At 30.5% G+C, this 20,834-nt stretch overlaps 1 protein-coding gene across 1 annotated transcript in view; it reads left to right on the forward strand.

The window, feature by feature from the left end:
* LOC145290658 (kinesin-like protein KIF23) overlaps positions 1-20,221 on the forward strand; it is a 118,656-nt gene extending 98,435 nt beyond the window's left edge. Inside the window, exons 18-23 of the mRNA XM_080136501.1 lie at positions 3,922-4,032; positions 4,223-4,507; positions 7,621-7,717; positions 10,022-10,161; positions 16,936-17,129; positions 20,054-20,221. Coding sequence (XP_079992627.1) covers positions 3,922-4,032; positions 4,223-4,507; positions 7,621-7,717; positions 10,022-10,161; positions 16,936-17,129; positions 20,054-20,078 — 852 coding nt within the window. The 3' untranslated portion in view covers positions 20,079-20,221. The remainder of the gene's footprint in view (positions 1-3,921; positions 4,033-4,222; positions 4,508-7,620; positions 7,718-10,021; positions 10,162-16,935; positions 17,130-20,053) is intronic.
* The last annotated feature ends 613 nt before the right edge of the window (positions 20,222-20,834 follow it).

A 20,834-nucleotide genomic window follows, 5' to 3' on the forward strand; every position in this document is an offset into this window, starting at 1 on the left:
TGTACAATTCATGCTCTCTACTTATCTAAGTTATGAAAACAGGACCATTGCCAGCACCCTCAAGATGCAAATCCAGATGATTCAATGCTTGCAGGCACAGCTCGAGGAAGTTTCCAGCCACAGTTATGGTCTTTGATGTGGTTTCAAGTGAGGGCTACATATCTTCAAAGTCGGCTTAAAAGTAAACACCTGAAGTACCTGAATGTGCTGAAGAGGGTAGTTATCCCCTGGTGCAATCTAGTGGCTGCTGGCTGACCTTGGGTGTGGCAGCAAGATCCTGCAGCAGCCCACAAAGAGACTGAGGTTTGGCTTCAGTACTATGACTTTGTACCTTGCTCACACTGCCCCTCCTCCTCCCCCCGACCTGAACCTGCTGGTCTATTTCGTTTGGTCATATGTCGAGAACATCACCAACATGACCTCCCACAACACCAAAGCTAGTCTGATCACCACCATCCGCTGAGTATTTGCTGAGCCCCTGCCAGCGCTTGTGGAAAAGGCATGTTCTCAGTTCGGGACCCGTATCAAGGCGGTGATTGAGACTGAAGGCGGGTACATTGAATAGATGTCAGATCTGCTGCATAATCAAGTTACGGAATTGATTTTTTCAATAAAAGTTTAAAAATAAAGCTGCAGTGTTCTTTAAGGCAACAAATTTATCATTCTATCGTGTAAAAAAGTAGTAAAAATTATGAAAATCGGTTTGTTATTGGTATGCATCATTAAGAAAAAAAAGTAATTTAAAACAAATTATTAATTTCCCCCCACCCCCACCCAGAAAAGAATATTTTAGATGTTTGATTGGAAGATTACTGTGTTTGTAAAAGTTTTTTGTGCTTCTATCAAAATCATACCAATTTATGATGATAGTAAAATAAAAAAGAGAAAAGAAAAGTGTGATTGTTCTGGAGTGAATCAATTTTAATTTTGTCTAAATCCGGTGACCTTAATCAAAGTAGGTAACCATTTGAAAAAGTGAAAGCTAAATAATCCAGAATATCTGTTATATTTAATCATGTAAGAAGAAATCCTTCTAGACCAAGAAATTTTCCACTAAAAATGCTTAAAATGCAAACAATCATTTACATGTAAGCAAAATAATTTAATGTGAAATGAAAAAATATTTGTCTTGAAACAATATAATGGCCATGAAAGTTGCTGATGTAAAGAAAGTTATCTTGGAAGAAAAAATAGCATAAATTAACTGAAAAAATAGTTTAATTTTTATAACTATTAAAATCAATTTATTTTCATCATTTTATGTTAATTTTAGGACTCCCCCCCCCTGCTTAATCAGAGAAGAGGCATGCATTCAATATCTATTTATGTGAAAAAGAAAGTGACATCCTCCTTCTATATTTAGGAATCAAACCAATTAAATTAATATTGAACTAAAGTAAAATAAAAATGGTCATATTCAAATATGATTGTTGACATTTGAATGGATATTTTACATAAAAGTAAAAGGTTTCTTTTTTCGATTTGTTATTCTGTTGTTTTTTTTCTATTTTTAAAAAATAGGTATTTTCTCTTTTCATTTCATTTTACTTCAGTTGAAATTCTCATAAATCAAGGGTTTCTCTTCTGTGATCTCCATATGGGACATACATGGATATTCGAATATTCCATTAAAGTTCTTCTTTTCTTAAACACTGAGTTAGTAAAGAAATTGAGAACATAATTTTCCTCTCTCCAATTAAATGTTAAAGTATATCTTGTGGTCTCTTAATTTTACCAGATTTGTAGCAGTTACCATAACAGACTATTTTCTCGTGGATTAATGCCCCCTTGCTGACTAATTTGGCCACACACTGACCAGTCAGCTACCAGGGCGCAATCATCCTATGTGTCCCTTAATGGATTATTTACTCCTGTCTGGAATGATCCAGCAGCCAGTAGAGGAACCCCCACCAGCAAAGAACACTGACCTTTCTCCTCTCGCTCTATCTCCCCTGAATCCCCCCTCAGGCTGTGACTACCCCACTGAAGACTTCCACTGGACAACCTGGCCACATTTGAAGTTTTCTGCTTCCAGACAGTAGAACACCCGAGAACTTTCTGATCCTTTTTCTTTTCTTTCACTTTCGATACAGTCCTTAATGCGAAACCTTTTTGTTGTTTTGTTATAAAAAAGAGGTGTTGAATTATTCTATGCTTTTGTGCTTATCAATCTTTTATTAGGGTTTTGTGCACTAATTCATCTATTTTAGAGTATCCAGTTCTGTGCTAAGGTGCACATCTCCATTGTAAAAGCCAGTGTGCGTTAGTCATACCGAGATCTTATTTGGGCCGTGAATAGTATGCGATTTTGAATATTTAGTCAAGGTTACTTGTAGGAAAATTATCCTCATGCTAAGTTGTCCTGACAAACCTATACAGAAGACCCGAGACCCTCAAGGTAGTGTCTAGTAGGCATTCAAGTTCTCTCCTTTTTTCCTGAAATGAATGATTATGTGAAAATAAGATTATTTTCGGAATGACGTAACAGTTTTACGATGAACTTTGTATTTAAGTGATGTAACACAAAAAAAGTAAGGAAAAGAAAGCAGACTCAGTAACACGCAACAATAAGATTCTCCCATAATTATCTCTCGGCATTCTCCACGCGGACTACTTTTATGCAGTTGAGGTCCACGAACAGTGAGATTTTGTATCACTTTGCGAGATCACTAGTCATAAAAGTTGTGGGTTGCCAACTTGATTCTTTTTTCCCCAACCCGCCCCTTCTTGGTAACTTCACATGACGCACAGACGCTTTAATAGTAACCCCTTTTCTTGGTTTTCACAATTTTCCCTATAGGTGAAACCATCAAAGCTGGCGCAAAAATGCGAATGATATGACTAAATATTGAATAAATCGGAATAAATGCATTCATTTTTTCATATTGAAGAGATCACTCTTAAAAATGTGTTAATAGTTAAGTATTAAGTGGAAATTGTTTGAATTCTTAAGATCATGGAGTGAAAGGAATTTTTCCTACCATTATCGAAAACTGGCAGCAGTTTCCCCTATTGAACTGATTGAATGTCAGAACATGATTGTTATTTGTGAAATATGGATGCATCTAAGCGCCATTATGTTTTCTGTTGAATGTAACTGCTTGTAGATGAATGCCTTTGTAATAGCGTAAGGAATTGTATTAATTTTGAATTGTCTATGTAATGTAATAAATGTTATGTATAATAATGCTACTGTGTAATAGTTGACTTAAATGTGACAACTATGTTTAGTTTTTATTTCTTAATTTTGTGACTAAGTTGAAGAATCAAATGTATAGATGAATATAGGTGCCGCAGTGTTTTGTCATTGTATTCGTATGTTTTCAGAAAAGTTTTGTAATAATGTAAGAAAGTATAATTAGTAATAATAGTTTATGTAATGCATTGACTGTATGTATAACAATGGTGTTGTAATAGTATAATGAACAGCAAAAGTATCAATAATTCTGTTTATCTCAATTTTGGATATCTATACTTCCGAGATGTGGTGCTATACAAATACTGATACCAGTAAAAAAAAGCTTCTGCCAGTGACGTAAGATTAGGAGAATTTGGTGTAAAGAGAGGGAAAGTGTTTGCTGCTGTGTGGAAATACATTTTTGTGAGAGGCAGTTTGATAGGAATTAATGTAATAACTTTTAAACTGGAATGGAATGTATGCATACGTTCACGGAACACACTTTAGGAAGTGCTGCAAGTGATGAGCATGCAAGATCTGTTTAGGAAGTGTTCAGTTGTTCATCCTATTGGAATTGTAGAGGGAGAGTAAAAATCAAGATTACTTTATTATATAGAAGAAAGAAGATAAATCCTACCTTAGTCGGCATGAGTCTTTATACACACCTACACGCATTTATTTTCTTTAAGTATTTTTAAGAAAAAGCAAACTAATTTCATATTGTCTCAATTTTTTCTTTTTAGTTGCAAGATAAAAATATGCAGGTAAAAATGGAGAAGACTGAGAAATCCCAGTTGAAAATGTCATATGAAAACAGATTACAAATGAATCGTGAAAAGTTTGAAAGGGACATGGTAAGTACCTGGTGAGGTCGGGGGGGGGGGGGGGGGGGGTATGAAAGCTTTTATCTCCGACTTTTATTAGATTTTTAACTTTCAAAAACATCTTATGTAAAACCTTTTTTGAAAGGGGTCGATACACTATAAATATTAACCAAATATTTTTCCAGTCATATTTTAAAATATTTAATGTATTCTCTTAAAGGAACAGGAAAAGCAGAAGATGGAGCGTCAATGTGGTGCCCGCATCCAAGAGAAAATACGGAAACTGAATTTATTAAAAAGCATCGTTAATGAGCCCGGGTCAGACACGTCATCGATCACCACCAGTTCATCTTCAACTACACCACGGCACCCAATGAAATTAAGAACATTTACAGGTCCAGCAACTGCACCAAGACCGGCTCCTGTTCCTCGTAAGCCTATTGGTCAACTTTCATCAGCTAAATCCTTGCATGACCTTAACCAGATTGAAACCAGACCTAAATCGGTGAGTAAGAGAGATCAAATCTCGTTTATCAGTTTATATTGTTCGTGTGATGTGTTCGTGTGATGTGTTCGTGTGATGTGTTCGTGTGATGTGTTCGTGTGATGTGTTCATGTGATGTGTTCGTGTGATGTGTTCGTGTGATGTGTTCGTGTGATGTGTTCGTGTGATGTGTTCGTGTGATGTGTTCGTGTGATGTGTTCATGTGATGTGTTCATGTGATGTGTTCGTGTACAGTCGAGCAAACATCCTCTCTTAATTATGGTAAAAATTTGTAAAACTCATACTTTTCACTGTTCCTTAATTTTCAGTCTAATAAATACAAGTAAGATGCCATGGAAATTACATGGTGGTTTTTAATTACACAAAAAAATAATTATTTGCTAGATATCCTTGAAATAATATCACTTATTTTTCATCAACAGCAGAATACTATTTGATATATTCGATTTTAGAGCAATTAATTTTTAAGACGAGTAAAGTCTAAATTTTTGACAATCACTAACACTAAATAATTTGCAATTACTTTTCTGCATTTCATCTTTGGCGATCAGATGATCTCATATTTTTTTTTTACATGAGCATTCAAGTTGATAATCTACATACAAACGCGGGTACAAGCATATTCTTTTACAGATGTAAAAACTTTTGGTTCTCGTCTAAAATTCCCTCTGTATTAAAAAATAAAGAAAAAATTGTAATGTACATAACTGTAATGAAAATATCATATTCAGAGAATCACTTACATTGATCAAATAGTTTTATTTTTATTAATTAAACTATTATTAAGCGATTGATGGGACTCCGTAGGCATGACAACATAAATCTCACAAATTTTGAATTTTTGATTTATCTCCCTTGTTTTTTTTTTTTTAAATTATTTCAAAATGGTGGACAAGATGTTCATTTCTCTACACATAAAATTTAAGTTTCTTATTTTGAAATAAAACTACTTGATCAATGTAAATGATTTTTTAGAATATGATATTTTTGTTTCATGCAGGTTTTTCTTTATTTTTGTTTTTAATATAGGAGAAATTTTAAACAAGAACTAATTTTTTTTTCCTGTTTCTACCTAGCTTCAATGCATCAAGCAATCCTAATTAAGTTTGAAAATCTATTTGAATACTTATAAAAACGCAACATCAGTTAAAATAATAATTGTTAAACCAGAAAAAAATGTCATGTCCTATCTGTAAATTGAAACCCGATTGCTAGATTGAATGAGTGAGATTTATCCTATTACACCAATCTGTCAACATTGTTGGCTCTGTTTAGAAAGTTGGCAGTTTTATTATAATTTGCTGAGCATTTTAATCAGATATGCTACTGTTTGTTTTTGTTAAGTTTTAAAAAAATACAACAGATTTGTGAAAAGTTTATTTTATTTTAGTTTTTGAAAGGAGTTTTTATTTTTATTAATCTTATATTTTAAAAAGTAAGTTTGTTAGTATTTTATCATCTTTGTCATGGACCTGGCAAGGAAATATGTCGTTGTTGGGTGTGAACAAAATATTTTCATTGATTCAAATGTGAATAAAGAAATGTAGAAATGGCGTTATCTATCCTGGGTTTTGTGTTGGGTTTCAGAGAAGATGACAACTAAACAGCATATTGAAGACACAACAGTTAATGCAATGGAGTGTTTAAAAATAGGTTATTTATTAGCTTGGATTGTGAATAAAATGAGCATAATACAAACAATAGGAAACAAAATGAGTGGGGGGGGGGATAAAATTGGTTTGAAATAACAAAAGGCAAAAATATCAAAATATGGGTATGAAGGAAACCATGTTCTGGTTTTGTGGAAAAAATGATTTGGCGAATTGGAATAAGTTCATAAACAGAATGTGCATGGGAAATAAAAATGTCTTCAAATGAAAATGCTTTTTGGAATTAAAACAACTCAAAGATTATTCTACTTTAAGGAATGTGGGCCGATAGCTGATTCTGCAATTGACATTCCTTAAATCAAGGAGGAGATTAAATAGTTTTGGTAGGGTCACTAAGATGATTGCCGGCATAATTCAAAAATTGAAAAATCAATGTCTGTCGGAAGAATGAAGATCTCTTTACATATATATATTTTTTTAATCTTGATTTCAGTCTTTTGTTGAAAAATATGCAGTTTGTCTGAAGTGATGTCCAGAGAACTGATTGAAGACCTTTTCATTATGAAAAGACAATTCTTTGTAACAAAACTGGGTCTGTTAGGCAAAAACTCTGTCAGCTCATTTTCCAACATCTGTATATATTGGCAATATCACAGAAATCTGCTGATATCTTGTTACGTGGTGGTCATGTGATGCTCAGCATGCCATATATGGGTTTTCCAGTGATGAGTTAATGAGAAAAGTCAACATGATTCGATTTTAGGAAGCAGTTTATTCACGTGTAAATTATATTTTTTTTAGTTGTCTGTGCTGGATTAAGTTTTTCTTTTCATGTGAAAGTGTTAACATTTCCTTTCTCCAGAACCTCATCTCAATGTTGAATGTTTGGTGATTGGCAAAGAATATTAATCCTCTGTCTTTCATAAAAAGAAAAGTTGATATTTTGGGCTAATTTTATATCTTGTTAAGGTCAGGTTTGGGGGTGGGAGTATGTATTATTTAAAAATGAGAAGTTTAATTGGAACATTTCACCAAAGAATTTCTATGAAATTCTTTGTATGCGATACCTTCCACACCCATTCTAAAAAATACTGAGCAAGATGAAATGCAAAAGAGTGGAAGTTGTAATGTCCATTTTGAACACAATGTGTTTATACCTCAAAAACTTAATATCTATATGTCCAATCAGCTAAATTATCTTATGTATTAAAAAAATTTAATTGATTACAAACTATTTTCTTACAAAAAAAAAAAAAAACATGTAAAAGAAATTGATCTGCAAATTATCTATATACAAAATGGAATCAGTTAAATGTTTAAGAATATTATGAAACTAAATAACATGAAAGGGTTGATTTGCTGTAAAACAAACCAAACCAAAAATTAGTTTGCCAAAATTTATGGTAATATATTCCTTAAATTAAAAAAAAAAGTTTTCTCTAAATGAAAATAACTCAAATAAGTTTGTCAAGAGTATAATTAACTTATGTATTCTATTTAAAGGCACAAGTACCAGCAACTAATCCAAAACATCGACGTTCAAAATCTTCTTCAAATGCGGAAATCTGGTTGGAACATAAAGTGCAAGGCCAGGAGATGGGTAATTTATTTAATGATTTTTTGCATAATTTTTATTGGACATTTTTGATTTGATTTTTTTATAGATACAGAGAATTTTTTTTTTTTAAGAATTATAATTTTTAAAGCACATTTGATAACATGGTTCCAAATTAGTTTAATACTTTGGCTAAGGAGTACTCCCACCATAGCAATTATCATCAAATATTTGTTTTACATGTTGGCAAAGTTGTATAGCTTTCAGAAATTGACTTCCAAACTAACTTACATCTATCTGGCCAGGTTTTTATTTGTCCATCTTTCCCTCAAGTCTGTTCTTATCACTTCATTCAATGTTTTTGTTAGCCTTCCTCTGTGAACTAAATCTACTCATTTTACTGTTTTGTAAAATAACCAACCCAAGAACTCTCATTCATTCTTTAAAAGTTGGAACCTAATTCCAATCTTTTTGACTAACACCTAGACAGGGTTAATGCTGAGGTAAATGAAGGTGTATGAATAAATATTAAATGACCATGTGTTGTTTTTATGTAAAATGTATTTGCAGGTTTTAAAATAAAATATTTTAGTGATTATTTTTGGCTTTGCAGTTTTAGAATTCTTGAATTTATCAAGGATGAAATTTTTCTGCCTGTTAGTGAATTTTTTTTTTTTTTGTAATTTAGAAAAAGCACCATTCCACTTTTTTTTTCTTATTTTAATATTTTTAGGATATTTAAAAAAAAATTTATTTTATTGAAAAGTTTAGTGCTAGTACACTTATTGATCTGCGCTATTTTTTTAAAATAGTATTTTCAAGTTTAATTAAAGTTTTATGATATCCGTTTTTATTAAATTGTAAGGTTAAAGTACAGAATAGGTACAAAACATCCTTCTCTCCCCATGTTAAGAATGGCTTTCTAAATAATGTTATTATTTCAGCACGGATCAGTAAGTGCACTAGTACCAAAAGTTTTATAGCAAGATTTAACCAAAGAAATTCTATTTTTATGAAATTTGTAATATGTGAAACCTTTCACGTCCATTTAAAAAAAAAAAAAAAATAGATCAAGATGAAATGCAAAAGTGGAAATCATGTCCTTTTTGAAAAATGTTTATACTCCAAACTGTACTATCTAGAAGTTCAATAAACCAAAAAATAAGCAGATTTCCATTTAAATGTCCTTATTTATTATTTCACTCAAAATTGAGGGGGGTGGTCATGACCGTCTCTGAAGTTGGGAAATTCATTATAATTTCAGATTTTTGTTGCCATTAGCAACTCGCATTCATGGTAAATTAGGGTTAACTTCAAAAACATCTGAATTTTAAACTTATTTGAATGCTCAAGAGTAAAAAAAACATTTTTTAAAGTTTGCTGCAAACTGTTTAGTTTATCATAATTGCATTTATTTTTAAAATATTTTTTCAACTTGAATTTACAATTTGATATGAAGCAGGTAGGTAAAGACAGTGAATGTAACGAAGTTGAAGTCAACAAATAAAAAAAATTAATCGGGGACTACTATCATTTGCATCATATCTTTCCACCAGGGCTACCCATCTTGATCACATATGAACCATATAATATTTATTTCATTCTTTGTACTCCCATTATCTGTTGAATAATTTATTACAGAAACTATAAAATACCACATTAATTCAAAACACGTTTAGTTCTCCAATATGTGTTCTATATTTATAAGGAGATTTGATAACTGTCTGAAGTCGAAACTATACTATTACTCTTTACATACCCAATTCATTTAATATTTAATTAAATATTTAAGACTACTATCTTTCAATGCTAGACTAAGAGGTGGGTAGTGTAGTATCTGTTGTCATAAAACCATCCTTCCAGGCAGTACCTCCCCTTTTAGGAGGAACAATATGTCTGACCTTGTGTGAGCAAGGAAACGGGAGATATGGTGTGGGAGAAGAGGGCTATCTGTTATAATCTAACAGTTTCATTAATATTTGAAAATTCTAAAAATCTCATTTTTTCAAAGATCAATCTACCTTTATAAGATTGAATTGGAAATACTGTTACATTATTTGATCATTATTTTGTAATTTCCCCCTCCCTTCTCTCTCTCTCTATTCTCTGATCCAACAATTCTTTTGATAGCATACACTTAATATATATTTTCTCAAAAAATCCAACAAAAATTACAATTAATGATTGCTTACATTATTCAAGGAGTAGTGATTGCATGGGCAGATAACTTGTTTTATTCTTTGTTTCGCTCTTATCATTTTTAATCTGAATAATATAGTTTTATTCCTTATTTTTACTTTTTCTATTGCTCTATAGTTTCTAAAGCCTATGTTTTTTTTAATTTATTAGAGACAGTCCTTCAACCAAAGTTAAAGAAGAAACGATCAGTATCAAAGTTGACTGAAAAAAATACAAAAGATGTGAATAAATATTGTTTGAACCATCAAGAAATTGGTTCTGATGGCGAGATGCGCACCAAATTTTATAAGGTGAGTCACTAGAAAATCCTAAAGAAAGTATGACAACTGTGGTGTTTGCTTTTTCTATTGACAACTGATTCTAAAGAGGACAGGGTTCTTGTCAAGAAATCATTCTACATTTAAAAAAAAAGAAAAAAAGAAAATCTCTATGAAGTATATATCCATGACAAAACGAAAATAGTATATTCCAAAAATCATGTAAATTGATCAAGTAGTTTTATTTTTAAATAATAAAATCATGTTTAATTCTTAGACACAAAACATCATAAATCTTGCAGGTCTTGAGTTATTTCCCTTGTTTTTAGATTTTTTTTCAAAATGGCATCACAGAGTCATTCTGCCAATACTCATAAAAATTTATTTTCTTTAAAAATAAAACTACTTGATCAATTTATGTGATTTTTGGATTATGATATTTTCATTTTTTTCATAAGTGCATACGTCATACAGATTTTTCTTTATTTTTGTTTTTTAATATAGGAAGAATTCTTGACAAGAACCAAGGATAGTCACGTTTTTCAAGTCCATGGACAAAATCTCTACATAATGAAAAATGTTTCTAAACGAAAAAATGAAACTTATTTGTGCTGTCAAATGATTATCATCTTTTTTGTATTTTTTAACAAACACACTCACTACTTAATAATGACAAAGATTTTTAAAAATTTCATCATGACATTTTTTTTTTTTTTTAATCATATATTACTCATTTCATCAATGTCAATCAGTTGTCACTAATACAGACTCCTAAAGTAATTTGCTATCACTCTGATTACACATCCCTGAAAAATCTAGCCAGAACTTAACAGATTCTTTGTTTCATCTTCGATGACAATTAATGAGAAGATTTATCAAATGCTATCACTGAGGTAGGTGAATAAGAAAAATAAACCAAAAATTGGTGACATAGTTAGATTGTTGTTTCATCCAATGCCAGTAGGCGCAGATGAAACGTAAAAAAATTCTGTGGAATTATTTTTTTCTAATGGCTCAAAATACTTGATGCTTCGCCAAAGCTATCAAGGATATTTTTTTTTCGTGGCACCATCACGAGATGGGTTGCCTACCATGGCTTAAGAGAGACCTATCTATCCTTGAGAGGATAGACCATGCCAGTTTCTCAACCTGGTATTGTTACTCCACGGTACATACAGCGCCTTGCCTTCTCACCCATCTGGTACTGGCCAGGCTCAACATTACTTGGCGATCTGACGAGAGCTGGTGTGTCCACGTAATTGTGCCGTGTATAGTTAGTTTACTAATATAAATCAATAACAATTTCTAATTTAAGTGAATTAAAGAATTGTTACTTTGTTCACATCACAAAAACTGTGAATAAGATTCTAATTTAATGTTTTCAGACATTATTTAGTGAAAACAATTTTTTTTTGATTATTTAAGATTTTAAAAATGTTATGTCTCAAATAGACTTCATAAATGGCTCTTATTTTGACTGTTTTACAATCTTTATGTGAAGCAAAATTTAAGTTCGTTTTGACCACTATATAAATCAAGAAGTAAATCTGGAATTACAGTTCATGAAGAGCATGTATTTTTCCTCATCATCAAGTCAATTCTAGAATAAACATAAAAATCATGATTGGTTGTAACGAGTTATCTTTTTTTGGCAGTGAAGGTGGGGGTGGCAGCGGCTTAGTGGTTACAGACACAAACTGAAAACTTAGATGTTCTAAGTTCAAATTTAGTTAATTTCACAGAAATACTTTCATCTAACTTGCACATGACTTTGTATCTAATTTCCTGGAAAGCAGGTCAAGAATTTATTTTTTTCTCTTGGTGCTTATTAAAATAGATGGTGTTCTAAAAAAAATAAATTAAAAAAACTCAAACCACGTGTTTATTTTCATTAAAATATTTTTCTTGATAATAACAAGTTTGGATAGGATAAAACTTTTATTGCAATTTTTTTAGTGAAACTTATTTTGTCTAGAAGATTCAAAGAATTTATTGAATATTAGATTAAGAATTTATTAACAAAATATTAACAAAATTGGTAGTGCAAATATGAATAGGTGTTTCATATTGAAATATAAACTGAGTCTCCTACCTCTGTTTAATATTGTTGAATAAAAATAACAAATATTTCACTAGTGAAGACGTGAGTGTATCTCTGCTCTATTATTTTTATGGCAAATGCTCGACTGAGCTTTAATCTATGCACCACCTTAAAACATTTGCGACAAACACCCATCTATTTACAACCCCTGTCAACAATTTCCCTTACTGTCTATCTGTGTTTAAAACTGAATGCAAATTCCATGAACAAAGTTTCTTTTTTAGAACAACCCGCGCGTGGAACTCTATACTGTGAGGCTGCTTCCCAGTTGACTACAACATTGTAGTTTTCAAGTCCAATGTAAATAGCAAAACACGTGAAAATATTTAAATGACTTAAAATACCTCAATAATGGCATGCATAGAATGAGCTTGATGAGCTAAGAAAGAATTTCTTTTAATATCCAATTAAAATTATGGAAGTTATGACTATTTTTGTGCCTTGCATGTTTGGATATATTTCTCCTCTTTAAGACCATATGCGTTTTGTCACATTTTTTACACTACTTTTTCACTAAAAATGTTATATCTTAAGCTTAAGATTAAGCAATTAAATTTGCCATATAAGTGTATTTTTGCGCAAGGAATCAGAATATACCATTGTAAATGTCAAAAAATTATTAGTTTTCAAATGATCTACAGTAAATGCACATAAATTTACTGCAATTCCTTAAAAATGCCAGGTTTCCATTAACAGAAAAGTTAGAGAACTGAAAATTGAATTGTAATGCATTTTATGTACAAAAAAACTGAAATCGAAATCTAGGATTATTTAAAAATGAAGATTTTGTAATATTGCTTTTGGTATTGTAGATTAACACCATCTGTTACTCTTCCCCCCCCCCACCCCCCCACCCCATCTGACAATCTCTCCAAAATATAATTCTACCTTTTTAGGCAATTACATGTGAATATCCTGAAAAACTTTCATGAAAGATGAACAAAAATTATTTTAACATTTAATGTAAAATGATTCATTTTGGGTCATTCTGGCATTTTAGGGCAGTTAACCATTTTTACTATGGGAGATAAACCTGTATGTGTGTGGGTTTTTTTTTTTTTTTTTTTTTTTAAAGACTTATGTGTAGTTTTAAAGGGGGTTTTCTGCAATTATGCAAGGATGAGGAGTCCTGCCACTCTGGCTTTGGGTTAGGGCTAAATGAAATTATAAGCAATTTTAGAATTTAGAATGGGGTTAATTTCACATAAATGTAAAATAATTCACCATGTCGAGGCCATTCTAGTGCTCTAGGAAATAGACGCAAACACCACAGTTCCTGCTCCAACATACCTGAACCTGGCAAGGATGGCCAATGGACTGACATTGATGAAAGATGTTCCTATGCAATTAATGGATATGGAACAAAGTAAGTGAAAATCACAGGCAGGATAACTTGATGTTGCCCAATTGTTAAATCTGTTTAGTTAAAAAAAAAAAATCTTCTGACCTTGCTAGCAGGTTCAGGTTGAATATTATTTTTTTTTACTAAGCATTAATTATCATCTTTTATTTCAACTTATAAATATTTTACACAATTTATATACATATGTAGGATTTGGATCTATATAACATTACTAGCTACATGTGTACATACATGTTTCAGTTGCGATTTTTTACAAAATCCAGTTTCTTCAGGCCATTGTCTTTAGTTCAGTTGCCACTAGCCTAAGTAAGCTGAATTTTAAGAAAAAACATTATCTGAAATATGTAGCAAATAATGCTTGCAGAAAAAAATACTATAATACAGCTCTAATCAATTTATTTTTTATGAGAGATAAATTGTGTATTCTTAAGGAGAGATTGATTTTTTTTTAAACACTTATATGTAGCATACAGAGGAATTTTGCTTGATAGAGAGCTTGCCACTCAGACTTGGCGTTACTGTTAGGGTTAAAGAGGATTGTAGAAGGAGGTTTGCCATTCATACTTAGGGTTAGAGGTAGGATGAAGGGAATATTTTTAAGAGGGCATTTTACACTCATATTTACGGTTAGTGGTTCATAATTATTGGCTTTTTAAAATGTTATGGCTTGGATTTGGAACATCAAATTACTTTTAAATATGCAAGCTTAGGTAAATGAAGGTGTGAAATTTTACAAGAATTAAGACAAACAGATAAAAATAAAGTTTATTTTAAAATAAGTCACTCTAACAGAAACTGTGACATGTTGGAAAAGTACAAAGTATTTTTTTGGCCACCTATTTTAAATATAAAAAACATCTTTCACAAATTTTGAATGAATTTTATTTTTATTTTCATTTCATGTCCTTTTTCTATTGAGTGACACATTATTTTGTTTTTAAACTTTCCAGTTTAAAACCTTTATTTCTTGATTTCACTAGATATATTTAAATATATATATATTTAAATATTGATTTTTTTTTTCATAATCTAGTAGATTAGTGTCCATTCGATAAAAATCCACTGAAAAAATTGTAAAAAAGACAAAAATGGAAGAAAAAAAAAGGGGGGGGGGGGCTCGTACACCTAAACCAAAAAATAATTTCACATTTTCGGTTGTTCAAAACAAAACACTTTTTAATTCACCGTTACAAACTAATGCAATGAATAAAAGCGCATGCAAGTTATGCATTTAGAAAAAAAAAAATTTTCTCGTTTTTTTAAACCATATAAATATTGCAAGTTGGGATAGCTTTAATAATTATATTCTGATAACAAAATAGCTCTAGCTAAACATGTAAGAACGTTTTATATTCATATTTTAAATTATTTTTTAAAATATTCTGGAATAAAATCAACAAAAAAAAATGTCTGTTATTTACAGTAGTGATATTGCTGCTGCTAATACTACAAAACAGTTTTCCATCGAAAGTCAATAGAAATGATGTTTTTTCTATCAAGTATCATCATTTTAAATTGCTAGCTACCACAAGAAAAAACAACATACAATTATATTGTTAATGGATAAAAACAGTAAAAAGATTGTTTTATACTTACTAGTGCATGTTGGAAGAATTTTTTTCAAAATTTTTAATATTTGTCATGTTAAAGTCTTTTTTTTTTTTTTTTTTTTTTTTTTTTTAACCCAATAAAAAAAATCAGAGACCTCAAACTATTAAAAGTGACATCTCTTCTGGATTAGTTTCCAAATTCAATGACAAAATTCTTAATAAAAACACGCAATATAAGCATTTACAAATCTGTTTTATGATGTCCACTTTTTATCAATTTATTTGCTTAAAACTCTTAAAATATATAATGTATATTATTATTTATTAATTCATTTGAAAGTACAGTGATACCTCAGAACTCGACCATAATTCATTCCACATGTTTGTTCGAACACTGAAATGTTTGACAACCGAAATATTTCCTCTTTAAATTAACTGAAATAGTATTAATTGGTTCCAGAGTTTAAAAGTTCCTTTTTATCTATAAACTTTGAGGATTTTATACGTTTAATTGCACTGCCATTTCATATTCTTTTGCAAACGCTGACACGTGTATTCCTCTTTCAAATTTCTCTATTAGTTTCTTTTTAAATTCAATCGTCATTTGCACTTTTCTGTTTTGCACTCGTTTTACTGCTTTTATTTCTTTTTTCTTTTTATCCAATGGTAAAAGAATGTCCATTTCTTCTTTGTTTCTAAAGTCTTTACACAATGCTGAACCGATTATTTGAACGACAATTTTTTTTTTTTTTTTTTTTTTTTTTTTTTTTTGCAATTAATTATTGTCGTTCCACTTCATTTATCATATTGAAGTCTACTGACCTTGTTTTTAACTTTTTTGGACACCTCAAGGTCTTTTATTGTGTCATCCCATGCAAAAAAGGGGTCAACCAATCGAATTGCGTGGTTCTGTGCCACACTGATGTGCTAAAAATAACTCAGACATCATCTAGACTGTCGATGAGGTTATGCTGATGCTGTTCTTAATATAACTCTCATCACAAAGTTTAGACTAGCGTTGCAACGTTGGAGTGGGGTTGAATTGCCACATTACTTCAAAAGTATCATGACCATTGGGAACACTGCTGGTTGTTTACATTCCGACATTTCGTTCAACTACCGAGGCAAGAAAATCTCCAACTTTTGGTTCGAACACAATAATATCTCGGTTGTTCAACGTTTCCATGGTCAGAGACCATGGAAACGTTGAACAACCAAGATATCATTGCATATTCATTTCTGAACAAAACAATGGTATTTTGAGGACATAAAGTGCTTTGATTTTTGAAATATAATTATTTTAGCAGAACTCCCTTGAAATCTGTGATTATCCAAAACATTTTATCATCCATGTGTATTGTAAATGTAAACAAGTTCTTGTTGAATCATCCTCTTAAAAAATCAAGTTCTACCCAATTTCCACCATTATTGATCATTATGGTATTGTCTCATCAACCACCTGATGCTTATCCTTGAGTGGCCTTCAGGCCTTGATAAGCAGTGACTCCCTTGTAAAATGTTTCATTGTAAAAAACTTTTGTCTATGAATGAAAACCCTTTACTGATGGCCTTTTTTAAAAAACGTCTTAAAATTTGTTTTCACAATTAGTGTTTATTCCTTTTCACGGCACTGCTGATATCTAATGGCTTTTTTAGCAAGATTCTACAATATAATCTCAAAGAAATTTTGTTGCATCGAAATGTTGTTTTAATATTAAATTTCTATTAATCTTATATGAAATGGATGTGGTTTCTTTCTTTGTATTGTTAATGTGCGAATGTTTTCTGTTCAGGGTAATGTTGCTCCAACAGTGACCGGTGGTTGTACGATGGTGTTCAATGAAGTTGAAGAAGTAAAACTCAAAGCTCCGGGAAATGGACGCAAACGCCACAGTTCCTGCTCCAACATACCTGAACCTGGCAAGGATGGTCAATGGACTGACGTTGATGAAAGATGTTCCTATGCAATCAATGGATATGGAACAAAGTAAGTGAAAATCACTTGGTTAGTTTATGACTCAACGACAGCCAAGATGACTTGATGTTGCCTAATTGTTAAATCTGTTTAATTAAAAAAAAAAAATCTTGTAACCTTGTTTGTTGGTTAAATTACTAAACAGGTTCAGGTTAAGATATTATTTTTATATACTAAGCATTAATTATCATCTTTTACTTCAATTTATAAATATTTTACACAATTTTTATACATATGTAGGTTTTTGGATCTATATAAATATTACTGGCTATATATGTGCATGTTTCACCTGCAATTGTTTTTTTGTTTTGTTTTTTTTGTTGTTGTTTTTTTTTTTTTTACAAAATCGAGCTTCTTCGGGCCATCGTTCAGTTCCCAGTAGCCTAAAGAAGCCGAATTTTGAGAAAAAAATGATGTCTGAAATATGTATGCACATATGTAGCAATTAATGTTTGTAGAAAAAACAATTATACTATAATACAGCTCTGCATGTTATCAAGCACTAGCTTATAAACATTGAAGTTTCATTTGATTAACATCTAGGAAGCAGCAACCATAGAAGTATTTTTTATTTAGATATATATATATATATATATATATATATATATATATATATAAAGAACCTGTGAAAAATTGAGTCCATGTTCTAAGATTATTTTATATTTGAAAATAAATTTTTTTATTAGTTTTCCTAATCAGCTGTAATTTATAATTAATTGAACAAATTACCTATTTCTCTCTAACCTATGTATTGTTCTCATTCCTCACATGTTGATTCAACCATTCTCTAATATATTTATGAATAAATATGCTAAGGCAATTTATCACTCTCAACTCCCATTTTTAAAGATTGGATTGCTTGATCACTAAAGATGTAAATGCAAAAGAACGTCATTTTTAACATTTCATCCCATTTCTAGTCTAAAATGAAATTCAAATTCACTTTCTGGACTTTAAGGATATGATTAAAGTGTAGTATATGTTCTGTCCGAAGAAGGTACAATAAGAATGTATACGGTGCCTGTTTTCACTGGATAACCATAGAATAGAAATGTTACAATCTATTGTAAGGTTTTTGGAGATAGACCAACATAATCAAATATATTTCGAAATGACATGAACCAGAGTACTTGGATGAGTATGCTTCAGGTTGAACAAGGGTGATACAATAATCGAATAGAAATATTTATAAGCAGTTAATATCGTCATCATCATGTAATTTCCATACGTCTGTACACACCACAAACAGATATGTAAATTAGATGGCAAAATAATCTCTTTTACTTCTATAAAAGAATAGTATTTCTATATAATAATAATAAGGATAACAGAAGGAAAGATACTTTTTTAAATGAAAATCACTCCAGACAAGGCATGAAACCATTTCATGTAAAGAACTTTAAAAAAAAAAAAGAAAAAATCACTTCAAGGTCAAAAACTAGCAAACAATAAATGTTATGAATAGATCCCAATCCAGAAACACTGCTCATGGAATGTGAGGAATAAAGGACAAAATAAGAGAAGCAAGAGTTACAAGTTTGTCTAAAGTAAACTCCAGATTGATTTTCTACTGACCTAAAAAAATAGCAATTTTTCCCTTTTTGTCAGAAACATTGCTCATAGAATGTGAGAACTAAAGAACAAAATAAGGGAAGAGCAGAGTAATGTCCCCTCCTCCCACAAATTAACGTCACTCTAGATATGAATAGAGTAACTACATGTGGTAGACAAACAAAATTAAACTGTCTTTATGTTGAAAAATATAAGATTTATTTATCATGCTTTTAATAAGAAATTCCAAAGGATGTGGATTTTACAAAGCTTTGCAAATGTTTAATATTCTCACCATCTGTGACAATTCGATGTTTCGATACTGATGGTCATTCAAATTGATTTTCCCTGCACAGTCTTCCTCTTTGAAAATTTTTTTGCCATTTTGTAATGTTTTCATTAATGAGCAATTAATAAACCAAACAAACCTTTTCATACGTACGTGTGACTGTTTCTGCGTGCTCGTCTTTTATGTGCTTTCTACTTTTTCTTGTCACTGCTGTCACGTCTAGTAGACATTGCATGATTCGTTTCATTTTCCTTCTTCTGGTTGTGATTCATCATCAATGTTGCTAGATGAATAAAACTTCTTTCATGCAGAAAAAATTGACATAAGGAGATGTTAGCTGAGTTTTCTTCAAGGTTTTATTTGAAGAGAATTTACCCTGGAGAGAGAGACTAATGATATCTTAATAATTATTTACTTATTAACGTAAGAAATGAGTGACACAGTTGAGCAGACACCAAAGTAACATTCATCTTAGATCTACATTATTAGCACGTCTCAGTTTTATGACTTCCTGGAGAGAACTGCACTTAAAGCATTTTATCTCTCAGTTAAAAAATATGATGTCATTTGTCAACGTTTGAGTCTGTTTTGTCTACTGCGTTTGATCTCTGCTCACTGTCTCAATCTTATGTCACCCATCTCTAGGTGTAATGCCTCTTGTAATGCTTTTTCGCAGATTAATATCATCCTGACATGCACTAAATGTGACTCTCATCAAAATTTACACTAGTTAACTTAATTGCTACTGACACCCTAATATGTAACAATATCTCAATTTGTCTTCAAGATGCATGTGAGCATTTTCTAATGCACAAAATTTTCATTCCCAATCAATATCATTCTTTAACTTGATAAAAAGAAAACATTAAAGTTGTTTCACTTTTTTTTTTTTTAATTTTACATCATTTCAACGAGAATGTGTTATTATTAAAAATATTACTTTATTGTGCATTAGGAAATTATTAAATGAAATTACTTTCTATTTTAAATACTACATTTATTATAACTATTTTTTATATCTGTTTAATCTAACAACATGCAATTGTTTTTATTTATTTATATATTTCAATTTTTTTTTTTTTTTTTTTTTTTTCAGGAAAACCAAGGCGTCTCATGTGTAACTAGCTGACCATAATTGATGAACATCTCAGAAAATTATTTTGCACCATTTTTTTTTTTTTTCTTAACACTTAAAATACATAAAATACAAATATCTGTATATAAAAAAATTATGTAAATATATATATTATCGTAACTGGTGACATGCCAGAAAATTATTTTTTGCACCATTTTTTTCTAATTAAAAAACACAAATATTTTATAAAATACAAATATCTGTATATAATAATAGTGTAAATATAAATCTGTATATAAGTAGATGTGAATGTTAAAAAAAAAATCACTTGAATGTATTTTGTCTTTCACATGTCAACATGTCTTTCTTTTGTCAAGAGAATTTATTTAAAAATTTTAATTTTTCTCCAGAACTTTCCCTACATAAGAACTAAAAATAAAGAAAATATCAGGATGATGTGTGTGCCCATGATGAAATGAAAATATCATATTCCGAAAATCACATAAATTAATCAAGTAGTTTTATTTTTAAAAAGAAAATCATTTTTAAGTGATTAATTGCTTATAAATGATTTTCTTTATAAAAATAAAACTCTTGATCAATTTATGTGAATTTTGGAATATGATATTTTCGTTTCATCACAGGTATATGTGTCATACAGGTTTCTCTTTATTTTTAGTTTTTTTTTAATATAGGGACCTCTGGATTGACAAGAATTGTATTTTTTAAATAAATAAACTCTTTTCTTCATGTTTGCAAATTATTTAAAAATTTTGTTTAATCATTTTATGCTTAAGACAAA

This window comes from Euprymna scolopes, chromosome 2 (genome assembly GCF_053919585.1).
Source record: "Euprymna scolopes isolate OS-2025 chromosome 2, ASM5391958v1, whole genome shotgun sequence".
NCBI lineage: Eukaryota > Metazoa > Mollusca > Cephalopoda > Sepiida > Sepiolidae > Euprymna > Euprymna scolopes.